Raw genomic sequence first — 22673 nt, 5'->3', positions numbered from 1 at the left:
GAAAATAAATTTACAATGATCAATTCGATAAAGTCTTGTTGTGAAAAATTGAAGTTATTAATCACTCTCTTTGAATCCAACTTAAACTCCACCGATCTTAAATTCAGCTCGTGTACCCGATTAAGAATGAAATGCAACTCATTTCATGAAAAAAAAATTTAAGGGTTTTACTTCCTTTACTAGATAAAATAACGGTTTATGTAACCAAAAAAAAAAAAAGATAAAATAACGGTTTTTAAAAATATGTTACTTTAAGTAACATTTGACTGTTAATATAGTAGATTATAGTGTATTCTCTACGTCTTTAATTTTTGGTTCTTTCTTTAATATAGGAGAACTCGGATTCGACTCCTGTGTGGAATAATTTCTTAGTCAAATTTTACTTATCTCGCGGCCGAACTCTGGACTACTAGGACCCCTTTGCCCTAGGAACCAGAGGATTATAAAAAAAAAAAAACACTCTTTTCACATGTGCTAACAATGTTTTTACAAACAATTTCCACATTTAATTTACCTTTGGAAAATGAAAATTATTTTTCTCCATTTTATGATATATCATTAAGAGGATAACTATATAAAAGTATTGTACAAAAAAAAAACTATATAAAAGTAACAAATATTTTTGACAAACTTATTACTCTAACTATTTTCTTAATACTCGTGAATTTGTTTGGAGATCTTATAGGAGTAATAAAGAAAAAGAGAGTATCCTTTTATTTGTATCAATTTTACATTCACTATTTTAATTGAACAAATGACAATGTTTTTTGTCATATTATATTTATCAATTAGTACAACCATTAAATTAATCAAACATTTGAAATTAATCAACCGACTTATCTAGTACTCTACTATCAAGTATCAACTACTCCCTCGACCTTAGACATATTTTATTTACATGAACTATAAAATACTAGAGCCCTTTCCACTAAGAACCGAAGGATTAACACAAAAAAAAATATAGAAACGCGAAGAACCGGAGAAGCCATCAGTTACAATAATATGCATTTTGTGTGAGACAAATATTTCACTATTTCCAAATTCTATATTTCAATTACTTATTGATTGGTGCAAGAAGGGTGTACAACAAAAGAAATATGAGAATTATAAGTGCTCCACCTAGAGTAAAAGTAGGACTATTCCAAAACTTGAGGTTTGATCTCTCTGTTCTCTTGATAGGATCAACCTCTTCAGAAAGTGGGAAATCTGAACGCCTGGGATTCCAGCTTACATACTTATTTGGAGAAAAATTTGAGAAGAGAGTTTTTTTCCCTTGCTTCTTAAAGTTTGACCATGCCTTGTCCCAATCAGTTGAAGATTTATCACCTGAGACATTTAACAAAAAGTTAGAATCAACATGAAGATTACATATGTTCGGTCGGACTGTCAGTCAGTGAGTTTGGCAAAATTACGAAGTGCTGCCTGCAAAAAGCTACACTTCAGAACTACGACAAAATTATGATATTGTCTTCATTTCAAATATGGACTCGCCGTCACGCTAAACATGTACTTAATTTAACAAACTCCCTTTGATATGAAACAGTTGATCAAAATTAATTGGACAAACAAGAGATTCATGAAACCAGATTGAAACATAAACTGAAATGCGCGCAGAGTAAAAAATTGCAGAAAGTAGACGGACACACAAGATTTATATGAGATTCGAAACAATTTGAATCCTATATAGTCACTGAAGTCAATCATATCGCTATGATCATACCAAATGTTGCAGCACCGGTGTAACGTGACTTTCTAGGAAGAAAATCACAACTTCCTTACTTGAACACTCTATGTTCTCTTGTGATCAATGATTCTATGAAATCTCTCTCATACTACCCTTTTACAAGGATACATCATAGGTACAAAGTTAGTTATAATCGAATCAATAACTAACTTATTCAACAAGCTAAACAGGCTCAACTAATTAACTAACCAAAAAATCCACTAGAACTAACACCCTTCTTGTAAATACATTGTGATATAATCATGATAGTCAAGTATACTTGAGGACCAAGTTATTACTAATATTATGATCTCTAAGGCAAAGTCATTTTCCAACAAATTATTATGGTGATTTTAGCAATTTCAGATTAAAAAAAAAAAAAAAACCTTATGCAGCATTTGTTTTGAAAAATATAGAATTATTTTTTTTGTCTCCGTCATAAACTCACACACAACTGCGAGGTTCGGATTTGAACCTGGATGAAGGTATACAGCCTAACAATATCAGCATTTGTCAACTGTCCAAAAATAACTAACTAGTGACATTAATTTGGTCTCCGTACACTAACATGATAATGTTACTCTGAATTTCTAAATTGAGAAAATCTTCACTCAGCAAAGAAAACTAAAATGAACAATAAATAAATTGAATAAAAGATTGAATATATTGATAAGAAGAATACCTTTGTTATCGTTATCGGCGTTTCTACTAGGATCCCTTTTGGAACATAGAAATTTGGAGGAAAAATAAGAAGATCGTAAAGTTTGGGTTGTTGAAGAGAAACGAGGTGATATTGAAATGCATGTGTGAATATCCATTTGATTTGAATGATAGCAATGAATGAAGATTGCAATTTGGTTCTTCCTTTGCTGCACTCATCAAAACACTTTCTTATCTTTTGCCAATCTCACATTATTACACGTGTATCTCGTTCTGTGATTCAATGTCTATTTATTTTTAAATAAATGGCAGCCAATACAAAACAAAAACACAAATAATTAAATGTTAAATTATATATTTTCCCCATTAATTTTTTTTTATTTTTTTTTGTTTTGGTTTCTTATATATATTTTGGTTTTTTTTTTTATCATACTATACTTATGCCCAGGGATAACTAAAATAAAATGTGAATATCTAATAGATAGAGTTCGTATGTTATATTGTAAACTGTCTTTTATTGAAAAGTGATGTGATAGTAACAAAACAATCACGTTTTTACAATATTTCCTACTTGAGTTGTGAACTCAGTTCACACCTTAAATAACAACAGAATATTTTGAGAAATTCACCAGGCGAGCAAATACTTATATGGGCACGAAAAGAAAATTTTCTTTTAATAGGAGGCTTGCATATTTAATGGGCTTAGACGCTTAGTGAAGTGAGGTCAAAACATGTTCCTTATTAAATGGGATTACCACTTACCAACAACAACAAAAAAAAACTCAAATGAAAAAATGTAAATTACTTTAACCTACTCCTCATCTTCATCTTACTCGTTATATTGATACTCTCTTTAGCTATCTTAAAATATAAATAAAAATTGGTTAACAAAAATAATATATTTTATGCAAACTTTTTTAACTCATTTTTTGTTATATTTTAGAACGGAAAGAGTATACCATTAAATCATCTCTAAACTTAAAATCAAACATAAAAAACTAATAACACTATTTTGGATTAATATGTGTGATGTGCTTTTGTTTTCTTTTTTCCCATCCATGTCACAGCCTTATTCCATTTTCTCAAATTCCATCATGTATTAAGTCTATTTAATTAAACTGAGGCATTTGGTTTAATTGCATGTTCAAAATGGAATTCAACTTGTAATGTATAGGCTAAAAGGAATGTATAAGTTAATGAAAAAAATTAAAATACTAGTGAAAAAACTCATATTTGAGAAAACAAATCTTGTTTTGATTTTTTGAGAAAGAAGTTTGTTTTGATCTTGCCATATGAAAAAAAAAACATTTCGATGAAAAACGCAGAGTCTTTGTGAACCTCAATGCATGTGTGTGGTTTTATTCATCTGGTTCGACTTCTCATTTACTTGTTCATATGACTTCATAATCGTTCTTTCATATTTTTGACAGCGATGACTTCTTCCAAAACCACTAGACATCTTTGTGTTTTGGTCACTCCATCATTATCTCATTTGAGATCTAATATATTTGTTGGTGTTTATGGTTTTCCTGTTATATTTAATTGCTTGTTTTCTTTCTAGTTTGATTCAAGATTTTACTATATGGTTGTTTTAATGTATGAGAAAGACTTTGTTTCGTCAATGTCATCAACTATCACTAAATTCAAAATCCTTTCGTAAATGACTTGTCAACATGTAGTTGAATTGATCATATTAAAGATCATCTAAAGACAAAATGAACAAACACCTTAAAATATTATTTTCTTTTAAAAATATGAGTTTAAAGATTGCAGATCTTGTATTCGTAACCTTTAGCCATATATGTGATAGAAATTTGTTTAATCTTTAGAATTAAGATTTTGGTTAGTTAATTTTTCATTAGTTTTCGAAATATTCATATAAACTAGCATCTATCTCTCTAATGAACAAGACCCTATCTCTTATTTTTACATAAACATCACTTGTGTCCTAACATAAGGTCACGTTGATTACTTTATTTAAAAAACAAGTTTTAAATAAAACTTTTTTTTTTTAAATAATGTGATAACCTTTTAGTAATAGTATTTTTTTTTACACATTTTAGTAATAGTATTAGTAAGCATTTTTATTAACAAAATTCATACCATATATAATAGCAACAATATGCCCGAAAACTTTTAATAAAAAATCTAGATAATATATCACTATATTTATTTTTTTCCTTACATGAATGGCCAAGAAAGAATCCATGGACAAAAGGGGTGTGCTGAGGAACAAAAGGAGGCCAATGTACTGACAAAGTGACATTGTCACCACAAAGAGTGTCCAAATATGAGACGTAGAGCCCAATTTTGTCATTCAAAAACAAAGTTTTGTCTCATTCCATTTAATTAATATGTGCAGGAATTCGGGTTCGAATTCAGAACACTTCGCTTATTCACCTTTAAAGTGAATTTTTTAGCTACTAAACTACGTCACAAAAAAAATCTCCATTTGCATTAACAATTACAACTATTTCTTGTACTTTAGTATAGTTTACACTCACTCTTGTACATTTCCCTTTTGTGACCAAAAAAGACAAAGCACACACTTGACACTAATAAATTTATTTATTTTAATTTTAATTACAATTTCTAGTACACACACAATTTTATTTTAGTACATCATAACAATGTATATATTATTAAATTAGATATGTCAATATCAACTTAGGTTAAATCTAACAGAAGATATAAACTACTACAAACATAGTGAATTAGATTCAAATATCAACTTAGAAATATATATATTCACATTTAAAAGAAATTTTAGATGACACTAATTTGGTCACACTATTTAGACACACACTTAAAAAAAATTAAAAATAATTAGATCATATATATATATATGTTCAAGTTGGCACTTGCTGACTGAGCGGGTGTAGGCTGTTGGTCAGGGGTTCGATCCTTGGCAGCAGCAATTGTAGTATTTTCTTTGTAAATAAGTTGGTGGTACTTATAAACCATCAACTTTTTATTAAAAATATATATATATATATATATATATATATATATATATATATATATATATATATATATATATATATATATATATATATATATATATATATATATATATGTTCAAATAATGTATGTAAAGAATTACGAACACGAAAGATATTTTTTCACTTACTTTTTTAGATAAGTATTTTAATTGTTAGAATTTCATATTTTTAAGACGAATAAAATGATTGTACAATTGCTGCTGCCAAGGATCGAACCCCTGATCAACAGCCTACACCCGCTCAGTCAGCAAGTGCCAACATGATAAATATTTCTTTCAAAAAAATGTCATTAAATACGTGAATACCAGATTACCAGTCTTAAGCCAAGTATTTTTGTTCCTTTGTAGGCCCTGACCCTCTTTCAGCTACCAATAAATAGAACCTCAAAAGTGTGAAAAAAATAAGGAAACAAAATAAATTAATTAATTAATCCATTATTATATTAGTATAAGGTAAGTGGCAAAGAAAAGGAATTAAGCTCAGTTCACACTCACATTGGTGATGCAACTTTCGTTCATGCTACGAACACTCACACAATGAACAAGTGAAACTGAGAGCATTATTTTCCTTTGAATCCTTCTCTTTCATTCTAACTAACTAAACAAACTCACTTTATATTTTTTCCCTCCAAACTTCAATAACTAAATCGTAACAAACTCTAACAATGTTGGATCTCAATCTCAACGCTCATTCCGCTTTTGATAACTACACTTTCCCACTCTCCTCCGCCACCGCACAAATGGAAAGCTCCGGCAGCTTTGATTCATCCGTCGTCAACACCGCCGACACTGAAGATTCATCCTCTTACGGCGATGCCTACGCTTACAACTTCGCCATACTCAACAACAACACCAACAACAACAGTTCCGTTGAGAACGGTTCAATCTCCGGTGAACTTCAAGTTCAACACTCCGGCGCCGGTGAATCTGGTGTACGGACAATTCAGCTTTTTCCAGCTAACGAATCTGGATTAATCTCGCCGTCTGAAAATAGAGGATGGATGAAGATGAATTTTCCGTCGGATCATCACGGCGGTGTACCGGAGCATACTGTTGTTGTTGCTCCACGACCACAGCAAGTGAAGAAGAGTCGCCGTGGACCGAGGTCACGAAGCTCGCAGTATCGTGGCGTTACTTTCTACCGGAGAACAGGACGATGGGAATCGCATATTTGGTTAGCATTTAGTAATCGATTATATTCTGTTTTTCACTTTTCACTTTTACACGCTAGTGTTGTTTGTTTCTGAATCCACTCTACTCTTTTTCTTTTTTGGTAGGGATTGTGGAAAACAAGTTTACTTAGGTGAGAAAGCAACACAACACCGTTGATTTGAAATTGTGATTGATGATTTCATTTTGTTGATCGTTATTGATTTGTTATTTTCAGGTGGATTTGACACTGCACATGCTGCAGCAAGGTGATTTTCATATTCAGTTTGAAATGTTTTTGATGGATTGATTTTTGTTTATTTGTTCTATGTTGATTGATTTTTAGAGCTTATGATCGAGCTGCGATCAAGTTTCGTGGAGTTGATGCGGATATTAATTTCAATGTTAGCGATTATGATGAAGATATAAAGCAGGTTTGTGATTGTGAGCATTTGTTGTTGTGATTGATCTTATTTGAAATCTGAATGTGAGTTCTAATTGTAGCTTTAACTTTGATTCTATTGTTGTGTAGATGAGTAACTTTACCAAGGAAGAGTTTGTGCATATTCTGCGTAGACAGAGTACTGGTTTCTCAAGGGGAAGCTCTAAATACAGGGGAGTTACTCTGCATAAATGTGGAAGATGGGAAGCTCGTATGGGACAGTTTCTTGGGAAGAAGTGAGAAGATCCTTTAGTTTAATTTGATTAATATTAGTTGACACTAAAATGCTTGATCTAATTTGTGATAAACAATTATTCAGTTCTTAATTTTATTGATCTGGGTTTATTTCTTGCTTGTGTTGTAGGTATATATATCTCGGGCTTTTCGATAGCGAGATAGACGCCGCAAGGTTTAATTTAATTAGATTCTTTCACTTCTATATTTTCTTTTCTACATGTTATTGTTGTGATATTTATTGAATTGTTTGCTGTATTAATTCAAGAGCCTATGATAAGGCTGCTATAAAATGCAATGGAAGAGAAGCAGTGACAAATTTTGAGGCTAGTACTTATGAAGGAGAGTTAATTTCCCATTGTGATAATGCAGGTACTATTGGTTTAGTTTACCGTTGAGGCTTATTTATTTTTTTGGTTTTATAATCTGCTTAGTGATTTAGCTATGAAGTGAAATATATTAACATCACATTGATTTTGTGCTTTATTTATCAGATAGCAAGCAGAATCTTGATCTGAACTTAGCTATAGCTCCTCCTTCTAACTCTGATGTTCAAATGATGAACATGCAACACAATGGAAGTGGTTTACAAGTTCAGCGTAGCTGGGATGATATGCCTGTTGATAAGAGTGTTATGGTAAGGTTCAAAAATGTTGTTATATTTATATCCATTCTGTACTTTAATTTCACATGAATTCAAAGTTTGCATACTTTAACTTACACAACACATTTTAAATTTGCTTCAATAGTTTGAGGACTCTGGGTCAAGATCAGTCAATGTTCAGTCACCTTATGGTTTTTCCATATCATCTGAGAATCAACCTCCAGTTTGGAGTGGTAGCAATTACTTTCCCATGTGTAAGGTGATTTTCATAAAATCCTAGTTATCATACTAATTTTGCTTATGAATTACTAAGTGTCCTCTTTTGGTTATGAATTATAATTATTCAAAGTTTGTTTCTATTTACAGGAAAGAGCAATAGAGAATAGGATGGAATCTTCTCCAGTTCCAAATTGGGCATGGCAACTTCAAAGTCCTTATAACAATGGGTCAACTTTGATTCCACCTAATTTCTCTGCTGCAGCATCATCAGGATTCCCTTCAAATACAACAATACCAACAGCTGCAGATAGTCAAATTCATTTTGCAAACATGAATTTCCACCCTCATTTTCCTCCTCAAATGACTAACTCCAGCACCATACCCCCTTTCTACTGCAGAAGCTGAACTATAGCTCCCAAAGTAAAAACCAATTCCAAATCTTCTAGACATCTAGTCTTTGTATCAAAGGATAAGAATATCAATATGGTTAAAAAACTTGTAGGGACTAAAAGTAGGAATTGAAATTGCTTAGTTCAATTCAAGTGATAGCTTTCACCATTTATCCTTTAAATATACCTATTTTCTTCCGTGTAAAAAAAAAAGCCCTGCCACCAAGGCATGGTGTAAAACTCTGCTTTTGCTTTTATGAGACAATTCTAATGAGGAAATTAAAGCATTTCCATTCCCTTCCTTTGGTATGTATCATCTTTCACTCTCCGGGCCTTTCTATCTTGAAAATATGATGTTGATCGTTTGAAGAGATTGATTGAACTGTACAGTGATCCACATGCTAATTAAATTAAATTCCCATATTAATTTGTGGGTTACTACAGTATAATTTTGAGATTATCATAATTCATAAGTGTTGTTTGGTTATTAGTAGTATCCACCACCATTTGTTATTGCCGACATATCACTTCACAATATTTGGCTTTGACACTCACGGCACATGGTTATTGTTATATTTAAGGCAACACCAAAGGTGTCTTTTAGGTTTTTTGTTATGATGCCTTGCCCTATACCAAAAGTTAATACTCCATATGTGTTGTGCGCATGGTAGGATGTCTAAATCACTTTACATAGGAGTACTACTAGTTTCTCGTTATACTTCCTTACTTCTTTCACATTTTTTTATTAATCTTAATTACTACACCTTTCACTATCAAAAGTCAGTTGTTAGTAGTACCAGTAAATGTGCACAAGCATCATTGTCAGAGTTAGGAAACTCTGTCCAAGAAGATAATGAAAGCTTACTTTGCATACAAATCTTTAACAGGGCGTTTAACGATTTCCAATTTGTATATACCACCGGGAGTTCTTTTCCGTCTGTATGGGTCAAGCTGCCGATAGGGGGAATACTATTTTGGCCTTTATTAGTTTAATCAAAACAAAATTTATACTACTAGTATATTTTATCCAATTTTAATTCAGATAAATTAATTTTTTGATTTATTTTTGCTTATAATTAAAGTTCCATAAGAGATAAAATTGCGTATAGAAAAAAATTTAATTGAGTTCCATTTTATGTAGTCTTCAATAATAAGGTTCATGATGCACATATGTTTATATTTAAAAAAAATGTAAAATGTTAACGAGCGTCCCTGGACACTCTTTAAGCATTTTAAATAGTAGTAAGTTCTTTAAGCATTTTAAATAGTAGTAAGTTTTTCTGTCAAAAAAAAATAATAATAAGTTTTTGTGAAATTTTTATGAAAATAAAAACATATTAAAAATTGAAATATTTCACTTTTTAAATATACTATTTCTTAAATTGAATGCTTAAAAAAATTTCACTTTTTTAATATACTTTTTGGCCGTGTTGTAGCCGGATTTTGAACTTGTTGAGTTAGAATAAACTCGAATTCAAAGATAATACTCGTTTTAAAATGAATGATGTTTAAGATTGTAATTTCTCTATTTATTTGAAGGTTGTTCAATATAATAGTGTTTCGGGTTGGCCGAGAGCTCAATACAATAGAGGCCCAATTACATGGGAGGTGTGTTGCCCTCGACCATAGATAAAAAATTCGACCACGGATGAGAGCGTATAGTTCTAATACATGTTATCAAGCATTAGATAAATGACACTCATAGAAGACATTTGTAACTCATTTCTTGCACATGAAGGACCACAACTTATGATTATTCCTCGAATATCATTATATATACATGCATGCACTTTCTACCTCAATTTAACATTTTCTCTCACCTTAAACACTAACTAACTTGAGCATTGAAGTGTTAACAATGTTGCAGTATCTTCCCCTCCCCCCTTTGTTGGTGCTTGAAGATCACATAACATTCAAATGATTCAATCCAATATAGATCTGAGTATTCGATCGCACCAGAGAAACATTTTCATCTGAGCACTCAATTCAAATAGATTACCGACAAAAGACAACTTATTTCGTATTTGGCATGATTATTTTTGGACCAAAATTAATGTTTTTGTTCTGTTGTATGTACTGTAGTAATTAGAGGCCACGTGTAGAAGCAGGGGTTATCTACATTCTGTCCCTTTCCTTCCTTGTAGTAAAGCAATTCCGCATTCCTCGGCTTTTGTCAGTGCCTTAGTATATCGTACACCTGCAATTGCCAATTTTATAAATGACCTTAATAAATACTCCCTATAGCAAGACAACAATGGGGCCAAAAGGGAAAGTAAAAAAGAAGAAGGAGATGCATCTCTCTCTGTACTCACTACTGTAATGTTAATTACTCCTAATATTAATTTTCCTTTTTTTGAAAACTTATATCCGGTCATAGCACAGACTAATTTAAGAGAATCAATTTTACCGCCTATTTGCGAGGAGCTTCATTTAAAGCCAAAGTTTTTATTTTCTGTATGGGTTTAGTCACCGAAATTGGCACCAGAGGGAATCGAACCTGATACCTTAAAAGGATCATACTTTAAGGACTCAAGTCAATACCACCAGATCAACTCAAGTGGGTTCGTAATATTATTAAATCTGTATCATAAGCAGCAACAAAAGCCTGAACCTCATCTACTACTGTAGTAGTTTCTTTACATGTGAATAGTTAAAAGTTGATTATTCTAGCAGCAGCCCCACACACATTAACACTTTCTCTATAAAATAGCTGACCTATCAAATCTGTACTAAGTTTACTGTCCCACCCTATACTATACTACTATCTCTGTTCTGTTTGTGTGTTATCTACAAACTTCAATGTTGCGAATGAATGGGCTAATCTGAAACTGTTGGTAGTAACTTTGGTTTAGTATAGTTGACAGTTGTTTGTTTAATCTTTTCCTATTGTTGGGCTCTATGCTAGACTAACTAGGGTGTGGTGTGCTACATTATATACATCACTTTGCAATATGACTATTCAACCACCTCAAATTGTTCGTTCATTCACATCATGATTGGATTTGGAACTGTCCATCCATTTACTATAGCTGAGCTGTGTAACAATAACATCATTGTATATATCCAGGACCCATTATTAGTACAAAAATCTTGTTCCGTTTTTTTTTTTCTTTGTTCAGCCCCTAATTAGATTAGATTAGATTAGATTAGATTGGATGGTAAATTCTAATATGGATTATTTCATTAAGTTGTTTATGGTGGATCAGTCATAAATAATATTATAATAATATGAATTTTACAAAATTTATCGTTGGATTAAAAGTTTATATCATATAGATCATCCATAGAATAATTTAGAAAAATTGAAAATCATTTGATATGATATTGAGACACATTAAGATTAACGATTTATTAAATAACGTAAATCTTGATGGGTCTCAATAACATATCAAATGATTTTCAAAAAAATTTAAAAAATTTATGGATGATCTATACGATATAAACTTTCAATCCAACAATGAATTTCGTAAAATTCATATTCGGTAGATCATTTGTCCGCGGTGGACCACTTGTAAAGGTGGTCCACCGTAGCATTAGCCTGGATTGGGTTGGAACTTGAAACTCAAACTTAATTGTATTTGTATTAGGTTTATGTTCTTTAATTTTGACGCCTAATGAATTTCTTAAATATCATCCGCTATTTAAGTAGGAGATGGTTTTTTTTTTTTTCTCAAATTTTTCATTTTATAATATCCGCTATTTAAGTAGCGGAAGAGTAAAAATAGAGCTTGTGAAAAATTTATAAGGCGCCAAAAAAAACTTTCTTATATTTAGTACTCCTTATGGGAGGTATTTGACCCAATGTAATTTTCTAAAGATGATATTTGCAAAATCACATTGGATCACCATAACATATTTTTTCATAATATCAAAAAATATTTTTATCGATAGTTCAATAAATTTTATCATTAAATTAAAATATCACATCACATTTTGTGTGATTTAATAATAAACCATATCAATCAAATAGTAAAGGGTCAAGCTAAAGAAAGTCGAAAAAAAAAAAATAAGAAATTTTCTCTGTTGAAACAAACATTATTTATATTTACCTAGCATTTTTTAATTGTAAAAAAAGTTTGGTCATTATGAATTGACCGTAATATGAGATTAACACTGCTAAATTTTTAACCCACTTAGATTGGTTTAAGTGATGTTGGCTTCAGATCTTGAAGTATGTTTCTATTAATGTCTTTAATTTTTATTCAATTTCAGGAGACTATTCCATACAGAGCCAATAAAAATTTGGTTTTAAATGGGGTCTCACAATTGAACGGTGAAATTAGTCTTCTTAAATTAGCCAAGCATTGGATCGGATACCAAATTTTAACAACAAAAAAAACTGCTCCTACATATATATAATGAGATGTCGAAGTTCGACCGCCAGATAAGTAAAACCTCGCCAAAAATTATTCCCATCAAGAGTTGAACTCCAATTCTCCCGAATAATTCGTCTTAAGAAGAGCTGTTAACTACTTGAGATCAATATCTTTGGTCAATTACCGGTGAACTTTGTTAAAACTACTGCTAAGAACCAAAACCTATGAGTCAAAATAGCAAAATAGATTTAGATTAGATCGACAAATTTCATATACCATGTTTATATATTTTAAGACTAAATTGAAATAGTATATAAGTTAACAATTAAATTGATGCTTCATTCATTGATAGATACTTATATGCATTAACTAAGATACTATATACTACTATAATCCCTCTTCTATATTTGAAACATATAATAGAAGTTAAATATGGGGCTAATGCTACGGTAGACCACCTTTATAAATGGTCTACCGTGGACAAGTAATCTACCGAATATGAATTTTACGAAATTCACTGTTGGATTGAAAGTTTATATCGTATAGATCATCCATAAATTTTTAAAATTTTTTTTAAAATCATTTCATATGTTATTGAGACTCATCAAGATTTACGTTATTTAATAAACCGTTAATCTTGATGTGTCTCAATAACATATCAAATGATTTTCAATTTTTCTAAATTTTTCTATGGATGATCTATACGATATAAACTTTGAATTCAACGGTGAATTTTGTAAAATTCGTATTCATTATAATATTATTCATGACTTGATGAAGTGGTCCATATTAAAATTTACATAGTGTGTTTATCAATTCTAAACCTAAAAAAACCATTTAATTAAGCTGTAGTTTGTTTTGTCCATTCAGCAAAAACAAAATAAGAAGTCTGAATTTAATTTATATATTCCATAGGAGCCTTACCACTACCTTCAAGACTTGTTGTGTCTGATCTCATCACTGCTTACTAGTAAAACTACTAGTGATACAATCACACTGCTTTTAGGTCTAATAAAATCTCGCGTGCTTTTAACCAAGCTAGTTGTAGTGGAAGAAAATTGTTAATTTTTTTTTCTTCACCACAATATTTGGTCCACTGAACTGCCCATCTGATTCGGAAGTCAGTTATAACATTAAGTCATTTTAGCCTTCTTTCAATCGCAGTTACAGAGAATCGAACCATGCCTCCGATTGTAAACTATTCTTTGTTCTCTTGTTACTCACTAAATTAACATTAAATTGGTATGTCATACATATATTATTGGCATGGCCCTTCACTGTGGGATGCATTCAAAGCATCAAAGCGACATGTCTGCAAAGTAACACTATGCAAATACAAACAAGGAGTTACACTTACACCAACCTATATGTCACAAAATTAAATTTCCTTGTATATATTTAATATTTGCCAGAAAATAATTAATTACAATTGAACTACATACACTTCACAACCGCAAAATAGCAAAGATCATAGGTTACCTACACATTTACTAATACTAGTACTATAACTACAGTAATAATGATAGTTTACTTTATAAAAATATTTTGGAATTTTATATTTAAATAAATGTTCATTTTAAATTGCGAAAAATGAGATGAAAAACTTGTGCAGTGAATTGTGATAAAAAAAAAAGATAAAGAACAAAATAATAGATTGATCAAAGTGGATAATGACTAATGAGCTTGATACTTGATTCTGCTTGTATATCAATAAAGTTTGGTTGAAAGGAAAGATTGCAACAGAAATTAGTCACTGATGAAAAAATTCATAACTATAACATGTTAACTCAACGGAAATTAAGAAGAATGCTTTTTTAGGAAAAAAAAAAATTTATAAAATAAAATGATGAGCAAATTATGAATCTGTATATTATTTTTAATGTTTATTAATTGAAATTAAAATAAGAACAAGAAATATAAGAAGTAAACATACCCCTATAATATTTCGCTTCATTCAGGTCTATTTTTTTTAAAAGGCTAAAATTTTATAAATGACTTGGCTTAAGTGATGATGGAGATTTATGAAATATTATGCTAAGTATATATATTTCAAAAATTATTAGGTTTAATTGCACTATATATATACTATAATTAATTGATAAATATATTTCATTTCTTCACTACAAAAATGGGGGGAAGTTTTATGTGAAGTTAGCTACATACAGTAGCAAAACCACTTATTAAAACATTAAAAACGAATCTATAAGTGGCTAACTCAATTTGAGATGTCATTCATATTAGACACACCCTGACTCCATAACAACGAAACCGAATTTATTTTATATATACTTTCTTCATAGTATAATATATTTTTTCGTTCACGAAATGTCAATTTTGTAGTAATAGTTTAACATTGTAACTTTCTACGTAAAACAAGAGGGATCACCTAGACGGTGATGGGAACTCAAAGTGTGGTGTTGCAATATTTCTTTTCTAACACTCATTCTCTTAGTAAATGGTGTATTAATCTGTTTGATTGTATAGCTAGCTAAATAGTTTCGGGTGGTATATTGCTAGATAGTTCAACTGAGTTTGACTTGATTTGATTTTTGTTTAGGTTTAATACTATATGTACCTTACTAAGTTGATAGAATACCTATATATTGTACTTATTCCTTTATATATAGTTAAAAAAAAAAAAAAAAAAACTCATTCTATTTGTTAGGATGCAATTGAGCTTGTTTTCTCCTTTTAAAGTAGACTTCTTCGGTGCTAGACCCAAATATTTGAATTGGGCCTTTAAGACTCGTACCATCACACATAACTTTAATGTACCGGTACATTCGAGTTATTTTAATGGATCATAGATGTTCCCTTTTTAACATCATGATATTGGTATGAAGTTTTCACCACCATTAGCGATGACTAATTTCAATCGGAAAATCTTTTGGGCACACAAGATGAGTTCTCCCCTTCCAACCGAATTTTCTCCACACGCATTAGTCAGGAATCGAATCCCTGACCACATGTTTAAAGGGACCAGACTCTTACTACTTAGACCAATTTATTGTTAGTGACATGTTCAAATTCTATCAGAGATAATTATATTACGCATGAGCCAAACGTTAAACCTTATAAATTAAAAGAGAAATGTTATATGACAATAAAGTAACAAACAAAAATACAACATGCACCGTACTATTCAGTACAAGAATCAGTACTATACTATTCACGGAAGAATCAGGTCTAGAAACAATTCTATATACTCTCCAAAACAACATAAACATATGCTAATACACACACATAATGTCCAACCACATGCATGTACTCTTTAGACTTTGGTACCATTGGTAAAATCAAATTTTCACATGCTAACTAATGTTCCTGTTAAAAATAGTAGTATAATTATTTTAAATTTATGTAATCAATATTTTTAAAATATTAAAAAAAAAGTTTATGACACTTAGAAAACGTCCTTAGCTTGGAAAATTCTTTTACAGGCATAAATATAAATAAGAGGTGTTAGGCAACACCCACAAACAAACAAAAATTAAAGAAAAAAAAATAAAATGATGTTGATTGATTTGACTATATTGTTTTTTATTTAAATTTTTGTATTAGTGTGTGTGCGTCCAAATAAAATATGATTTGGATTTGTGCCTATCCAAGTCTTTCATCCTTAAGCTGTGGCTCCAAAATACTGGCCCACACGTTGGATTAATTATTTAAAGCAAACTTTTTGGGTCAGAAATGAATTGAAAAATTGGTTTGGGATAAATAAGAGTGTCCTTGTCCCCTAATGTATCTATCATTTCCATTGATGAGGTTGTTTTATTGTTGGATCTTTAGACAAAACCGTGTATGCATGCATGCATGCATGTGTATGTCATATCATGCGAGAACATTGAGTTTGCTCTATTTCTCGTTGAATATTTTGGAGCATCTTTATATATCTCATTTCTTATATTCCATTTCTGGCCAAACATGGTCGTTGAATTTAATTTTCAACACACAATCACTAATATTAGCGCAGCAATAGCAGCATGCATGCATGCATGCAACTCCACTGCATCAACTTATCTTCCACGTTTCATCTTTCAGCTATTGAAGAGTAATTGGTAAACACAATTTGCCTTGATTCAAGCTGTAAAGTGATTCACACATTTAACCATTGGGTTTTTGTGCTCTCTCTAGCTATATATAGTTTAATTTTAAAGGAGTAATTGTATGCACTTCATTTCATATAGCAATTTTTAACTTATAAACCTTTAATTAATTGTTAAAAACGTTAATCAATTAGCAATTATGAAAATTGATATTGTTCTGAACAGAACTCGAAATTATATACGAAGAGGATAAAAGAGAGGTAGATGACTCACAGTGGTGGATTAGTGAAAGGATGCTCCGGGTTGAAGGTCGGAATTCGGGCAATTAATGGAGACGGTCGGACATGGTGAGGGGGGGGAGGGAGTATAACGCTCTGACGCTCAGTCAGTATAATGTTTAAGGTGGAGATTGAGTTTACAGTGAAAGCATATACCTTAAGAGGTGGTTGAGGGTTGTATATATATATAGTCCAATGGATGTGGCATTGAGTCGATGGATATATATGACTTTAGGCTTGGTACGTTCAGCCCAAATTATATCTCAAAGCACCACAAAACAATTCACATTATATGCTATATTTTGTATTATTACGTGTGCTTAGTGTTAAAGATTTGATTAAAATTAGAAGGAATAATTAAAATCCATATCAGTTCTCTTCTTTAATGTTCAAGTTATAAAATGAATTTTTTTTCTCTCATCTCATAAGTTCTAACCCTAGCCGTCACCTTTTTTTTTCTTCTTAGTTTATCAAAGAGGTGTGATTTCAGGTCAAATCTTGACCTAAAATCACCCCTCCAAATTGTTTTTTCTTTCTCGTTATTAAATAAGTGTGATTTTTCACATATTTGTTTGGTTTTGTGTTATTTGTTATCCCGTCCTTGTGCGGTGTATTCTGTTGTGCCGTCTCTGTGCGGTGTATTTTGTTTTCCCGTCTTTGTGCGGTGTTCATTTGTTTCAGGTTGAAGGATTAGATCCGATCAAGTACAAATCTATCCAATGTCGACTTTTGTGTCATAAACGCTGCAGATCTGGGGGCATGGACATTCCAGACACTTCAATATAGTCATATATGTAGGCTTATGTAATTTGCCGTTTTTATGCTATTAACATGGATGCTGTGAGTTTGTTTGCAGATTCATCCTTTTTGTTTTTAGCAAATTTGAATTTGTATTACATCGATGTACTCTATCAGTTTGAATGAATGAATATCTTTTATTTTTAGTCAAAAAAATTAAAATCCATATCAATTTATTTTATTTTATCTCTTACAATTTTATATATTCATTTAAATATAAAAACACAATTTATGGAAGCAACAACAATATGCCAAAATAAATTCGTCAAAAAAAAATAAAATTTCCCAAAAAAAAAAAATTATTAAATTTATAATTTAATTACCTTTTTTCCTGTGGGGACGTGACTATGTACATAGACAAGTCATTATAAATGACATTTGGACCCACTTGATGTCACATTTTTGCATTTATATTCCCAAAACTATATAATAATGGAGGAAATGGAAAGAATTGGAAATGGAGAGGATCCTAACTCCTTAAAATATAGATAATAATTATTGTAAATGCATAAAAAATAAATTCAAAAAACAAGAAAGAAGATTTGAGAGTTCTAGAAAGAAAGAAAGGAAAAAAAAAAAGGTTTTGAAGGAAAATGTCACTTCTTCCTTGTGTTGAAGGAATGGGTAATCCTCTACTATATACCAGTCAACCATTATCAGTTACATGATCAGCAAGATCATATTGTGAAATCATGTAGCAGTATTTGTCGGCTGCCATCTCACACAGCTCACATTATGCAATTATATGTTTGGCTAATGAAATGAAATTTCGAACACATCATTATTAAATAAAACTTTTTTACTGTAATTGTTGACTGAATTTAATCCACATACAAGGCAAAAATTGTCCTACTAGATAGTTTTATTTTTTAAAGTAGTTTTAATTTAAAAATTACCTATATTTGATTTTTTTTTTTTTTTTTTTTTACAATTCTTAATCATATAAAAATACCAATTTTCAAAACGACCTCTGAAATATTTATTTATAGAACATGTCATTTTTTGTGCGAAGAAAATGAAATGAAATTAATAGTTGAAAATTGCTCTTCTGGCCTCAAAACTTATGATATTACCTCTAAGGTTATTTTGGAACCTCCCTCTAAGGTTATTTTGGAACATAGGTTCAAAAATACGCATAATTTTGTAACTTTGGATACAAAATAGCTTTTTTTGAGATTTTTTTTATAATTTTGAAACGTAGGTTCCGAACAGATAATGAATGTTTTAAACCATTTTTTAAAATTTTAAAGCATGTCTATTTACCTATATGTTTTGGAATTTAAATTCAGAAATATGTTTTTATCCTAGGATCCGAACTTATGAACGTAGGTTCCAAACTAGATTGATATGTAGAAATCTGTAGTTTTCTTATGTTGTTGTTATGCAGGGACGGATCCAGAAACTAATCAAATCGGGGGCTGACCATTTTCTTAATAAATATTACATAAAATTTAATTGTAATTTATATAAATAGAGATCAAATTATACCGATATAAAACTATTTTACATTGATTTATTTATCGGAATTAATTTACACTATGATTATTAATAGAAATTATAGTCAATTAATAATAATTATGTATAAAATAACAACTTTAAATATAGTATATACAACATTAGGGGTGGGAGGGAGGGGCCAAAGCCCACCCTTGCCACACCTTGAATTTGTCCCTGTTGTTATGATCGTTAACTATAATTCACCCTTCGGAACATAGGTCTTGAATTTAAGCGATTTCTGAACATAAGATCCTAAAATATACCCAATTTGTAACGTAGTATCCAAAACAAATTGAGATAATCAAGGGGTATTTTTTAGGTTTGGGGGGGGGGGGGGCGTTGGACGAAATGTGAGGGCTTAAAGAGAAATTTTCTTAATAGTTTGTGCAATTCATAAATTTGAAAGAAGAGACAATAGTTAATGTGAATTGTCTTCTCCCCAATTAAGACTCTTTATTCTCTTGAAAAATACTTTTTTGCCTTAAAAAGTTCGGAACGTATTTTTCGAAATTTTTTTGCTGTTGAAATTAATATTTTACACTGGTAAAAGTTCGAAAAATAAATTCCGAACTATTTTGCATGGACATAAAAGTCTTTTTGGGCGGGGTGTGGGGTGGGGGAGAGCCTTAGGGAGAAACGATAATTTTTCTAAGATGTTTTCTCTTCCCCCCTCCCATGAATTTTTTATACCCTTTAATATTCCAATTTTGCCCTTGCAGAAAAATTCGGTTCGCAGAAACCGAATTTTTTCTAGTGCAAATTCAGAGTAAATTTCGGTTTTTAGAAACCGAAATTTGTTTTCAAGGCAAAAAAAAACTTCGATTTCTACGAACCGAAGTTTTTTCAAGGGCAAAATTGGAAATTCAGGGGGGATAAAAGATTCATGGGGGGTGGGGAGAGAAAACATCCTTTTTCTAATGTGAGATGCAAATTAAAGTCCGCTTCAGAAAGTGTAGGCAAAAATTAAAATGGGCCAAAAATATTGGCCCATGTTACCCACAGATTCTTAATATACCCCTATATTGGTTCAATTATACCACTAAGTTTAATTTCATCACATTTTCAGAAATTTCGTCAACCATTTCCATTTTTTCCCAGTCACATTCTCTAGTAATATTTACATTACACTTTTTTTAAACCACTAAAATTAATAATTACCGTACTTGTCAAGTTAATATTTTTCTCCTTTTTCCGGATTTAAATCAACGACCTGCAATTCATTTAACCCTTATTTCAATAGATAATAACATTGTTTCATAATACTATAATTCAATCGGTGTCGACTAAGAATATTATTATAGAGGTCGGAGTTCGAAATTCAATTTTTTTTACTTCTACACACTTTTTTGACGCACTTCTACACACTTAAAATATCATAAACTTATAGTTTAGAGATAAGAATGCGAGGGAGTATATTTTCATGATGTTTTCTCTCTAGACCTCCGTGTTTCTTTTATACCCCTGAATTTTCAATTTTGCCCTTGCAGAAAAATTCGGTTCGCAGAAACCGAAGTTTTTTTTTTGCCTTGAAAATAAATTTCGGTTTCTAAAAACCAAAATTTACTCTGAATTTGAACTAGAAAAAATTCGGTTTCTGAGAACTGAATTTTTCTGCAAAGGCAAAATTAGAATATTGAGGGGTATAAAAGAATCAGGGGGTCGGGAGAAAAAACATCTATTTTCAAGGGGTAAACAACTAAACATATGTCCTCAACTATATTCATTCTCAAATATGGGCCGAACGCTCGCTCTTAAACATGATGCGTATTTGAGTATTTGACCAAAAAAAATAGGGGAATTTCTTTGTCTACCCCCTATAATAATAGGGTGTCTCTACGCATAAGCCTATGTAGTGCGTATAATAAAAAAAGACTTTCTTAAAAATTAATGTTATTAAAATACCATTTACTGCTTGTAATAAAAATAAAATAAAAAACTTTCTTAAAACTTAAAACTACCCAAGACAAGTACAGATCTACCTTATAATTTGGAAATGAAAAAGGAAAATGGGTGTATACATATGTAATGTTTTTGATTCCAACAAAAGTCCAAAAGCAAAAGTTAGGCGCATGCAACAAAAAAAACATTATAATTCATTTTGTCATCTTTTTGAAAGTTATAAAATGCTACGGTCACAAACAGCTTCATACCCCACGTTGGAGTAGTATTTTTGCATCTTATAAGATACGTAATGACTAATGAGGGAATAGTGTATGTATACATAAAAAAAGATAAATGGATGAAAAATAAAGTAGTAAGAAATTAGTGATGTGATTTTGATAAAAAAAAAAGAACTATTATAGATAAGATAAGTTAACATGAAAATTTAAAAGCATTTTTGTTTAGGTCAATTATATTTTAGTACTAGTATGAAAAAGATTGATTAATTGTGCTTTTTAGGAAGGTCGCTAAAATGGGTGATTAAGCATGATAGAAAAGGCATTGTGCATATAATGGTCATTTTGTTTCATCCTCTTCTTAAAAAGGTGCAGCCATCCATGTCTTAGTCTTTGACAATAATTTGCCATTGGATTTTTTTTATCCTTCTTGATTAAGAAACGCATTTTCCATATATTTAAATATGTATAGTATACATATACTCATAAAATTGTAGAAACCAATCCTTCCAAAAAAAGTATACTAAGAAATATTTTTGCATGAGTTATTATCTGTCGATTTAGATCATACGATATAAAAATAATAATTAAATTCCATGTTTATTAAAAAAATGTTTATCAAAAAAATGTTTGTTCATGATATATAAAAATTCCAGTTAGTCTCCAGAAATTTAAAATCTACCATCAATTTTATATACATTCATCTGATAATAGTTTTTTAATTCACAAACTCAACTCGTATCATATATAAAATATTTGAGTTCAATTTCACTCATCGATATAAATACTTTAAAACGTCTTTGTTGTTGTTATATATTTAGGAAAGTGATTAAAAAAATATATACTATTAATATAAAATTATTTTACACTAACACAACGCATAATCTCTTTTTACTTGAAAATTGTGTCGGACTCTAACACAACGCATATACACTATTAATATAAAATTATTGTTGCTTGGATTTTCTTTGAATCCGAACTGTTGTGATAAATGACAATGAATGTTAGAGTCTGTTGATACTTTTACGATAAAATTTGTTATAACATGTTTTTACAACGTGTGGTAATTTCGATGTTATTTCCTTGCATTTACTAGCAGCTATTAGAAAGCTTTGAAAGAATGATTTACCAGCAAAAGTGAGAGTGTTTGATGGCGTTTACTGCTAGAGAAATTACTTACCATAATTGCCCTAGCACTTA

General features: G+C 30.6%; 2 protein-coding genes across 2 annotated transcripts; one reads left to right on the top strand and one right to left on the bottom strand.

Moving 5' to 3' along the window:
- Positions 1 to 943: 943 nt before the first annotated feature.
- LOC123888540 lies at positions 944 to 2654 on the bottom strand. The gene is made up of 2 exons (XM_045937616.1): positions 2406 to 2654; positions 944 to 1326 (listed from the first exon to the last, which is right to left on the bottom strand). The coding sequence occupies exons 1-2, from the start codon at positions 2539 to 2541 to the stop codon at positions 1055 to 1057; spliced, it is 408 nt and encodes a 135-aa protein (XP_045793572.1). The 5' UTR covers positions 2542 to 2654; the 3' UTR covers positions 944 to 1054.
- Positions 2655 to 5802: 3148 nt separating this feature from the next.
- LOC123893109 (APETALA2-like protein 2) lies at positions 5803 to 8848 on the top strand. Its single transcript, XM_045943031.1, has 10 exons — positions 5803 to 6558; positions 6662 to 6687; positions 6772 to 6802; positions 6880 to 6967; positions 7066 to 7211; positions 7340 to 7384; positions 7478 to 7581; positions 7704 to 7846; positions 7959 to 8072; positions 8180 to 8848. Exons 1-10 carry the CDS (start codon positions 6050 to 6052, stop codon positions 8435 to 8437), a joined length of 1464 nt encoding a protein of 487 aa, XP_045798987.1. The 5' UTR covers positions 5803 to 6049; the 3' UTR covers positions 8438 to 8848.
- The last annotated feature ends 13825 nt before the right edge of the window (positions 8849 to 22673 follow it).

Source organism: Trifolium pratense, linkage group LG6, assembly GCF_020283565.1.
Source record: "Trifolium pratense cultivar HEN17-A07 linkage group LG6, ARS_RC_1.1, whole genome shotgun sequence".
Taxonomy (NCBI): Eukaryota; Viridiplantae; Streptophyta; class Magnoliopsida; order Fabales; family Fabaceae; genus Trifolium; species Trifolium pratense.
This window is presented reverse-complemented; position numbering and strand designations above follow the sequence as displayed.

Bases quoted from the DNA above. Each gene is read 5' to 3' on its own strand.
- LOC123888540 (XM_045937616.1), bottom strand. From the start codon at position 2,541: ATGGATATTCACACATGCATTTCAATATCACCTCGTTTCTCTTCAACA. The intron at 1,327-2,405 runs GTATTCTTCTTA...TAAATGTCTCAG, and splicing joins CGCCGATAACGATAACAAAG to GTGATAAATCTTCAACTGAT.
- LOC123893109 (XM_045943031.1), top strand. From the start codon at position 6,050: ATGTTGGATCTCAATCTCAACGCTCATTCCGCTTTTGATAACTACACT. The intron at 7,847-7,958 runs GTAAGGTTCAAA...TTGCTTCAATAG, and splicing joins CTGTTGATAAGAGTGTTATG to TTTGAGGACTCTGGGTCAAG. The intron at 8,073-8,179 runs GTGATTTTCATA...TTCTATTTACAG, and splicing joins ATTACTTTCCCATGTGTAAG to GAAAGAGCAATAGAGAATAG.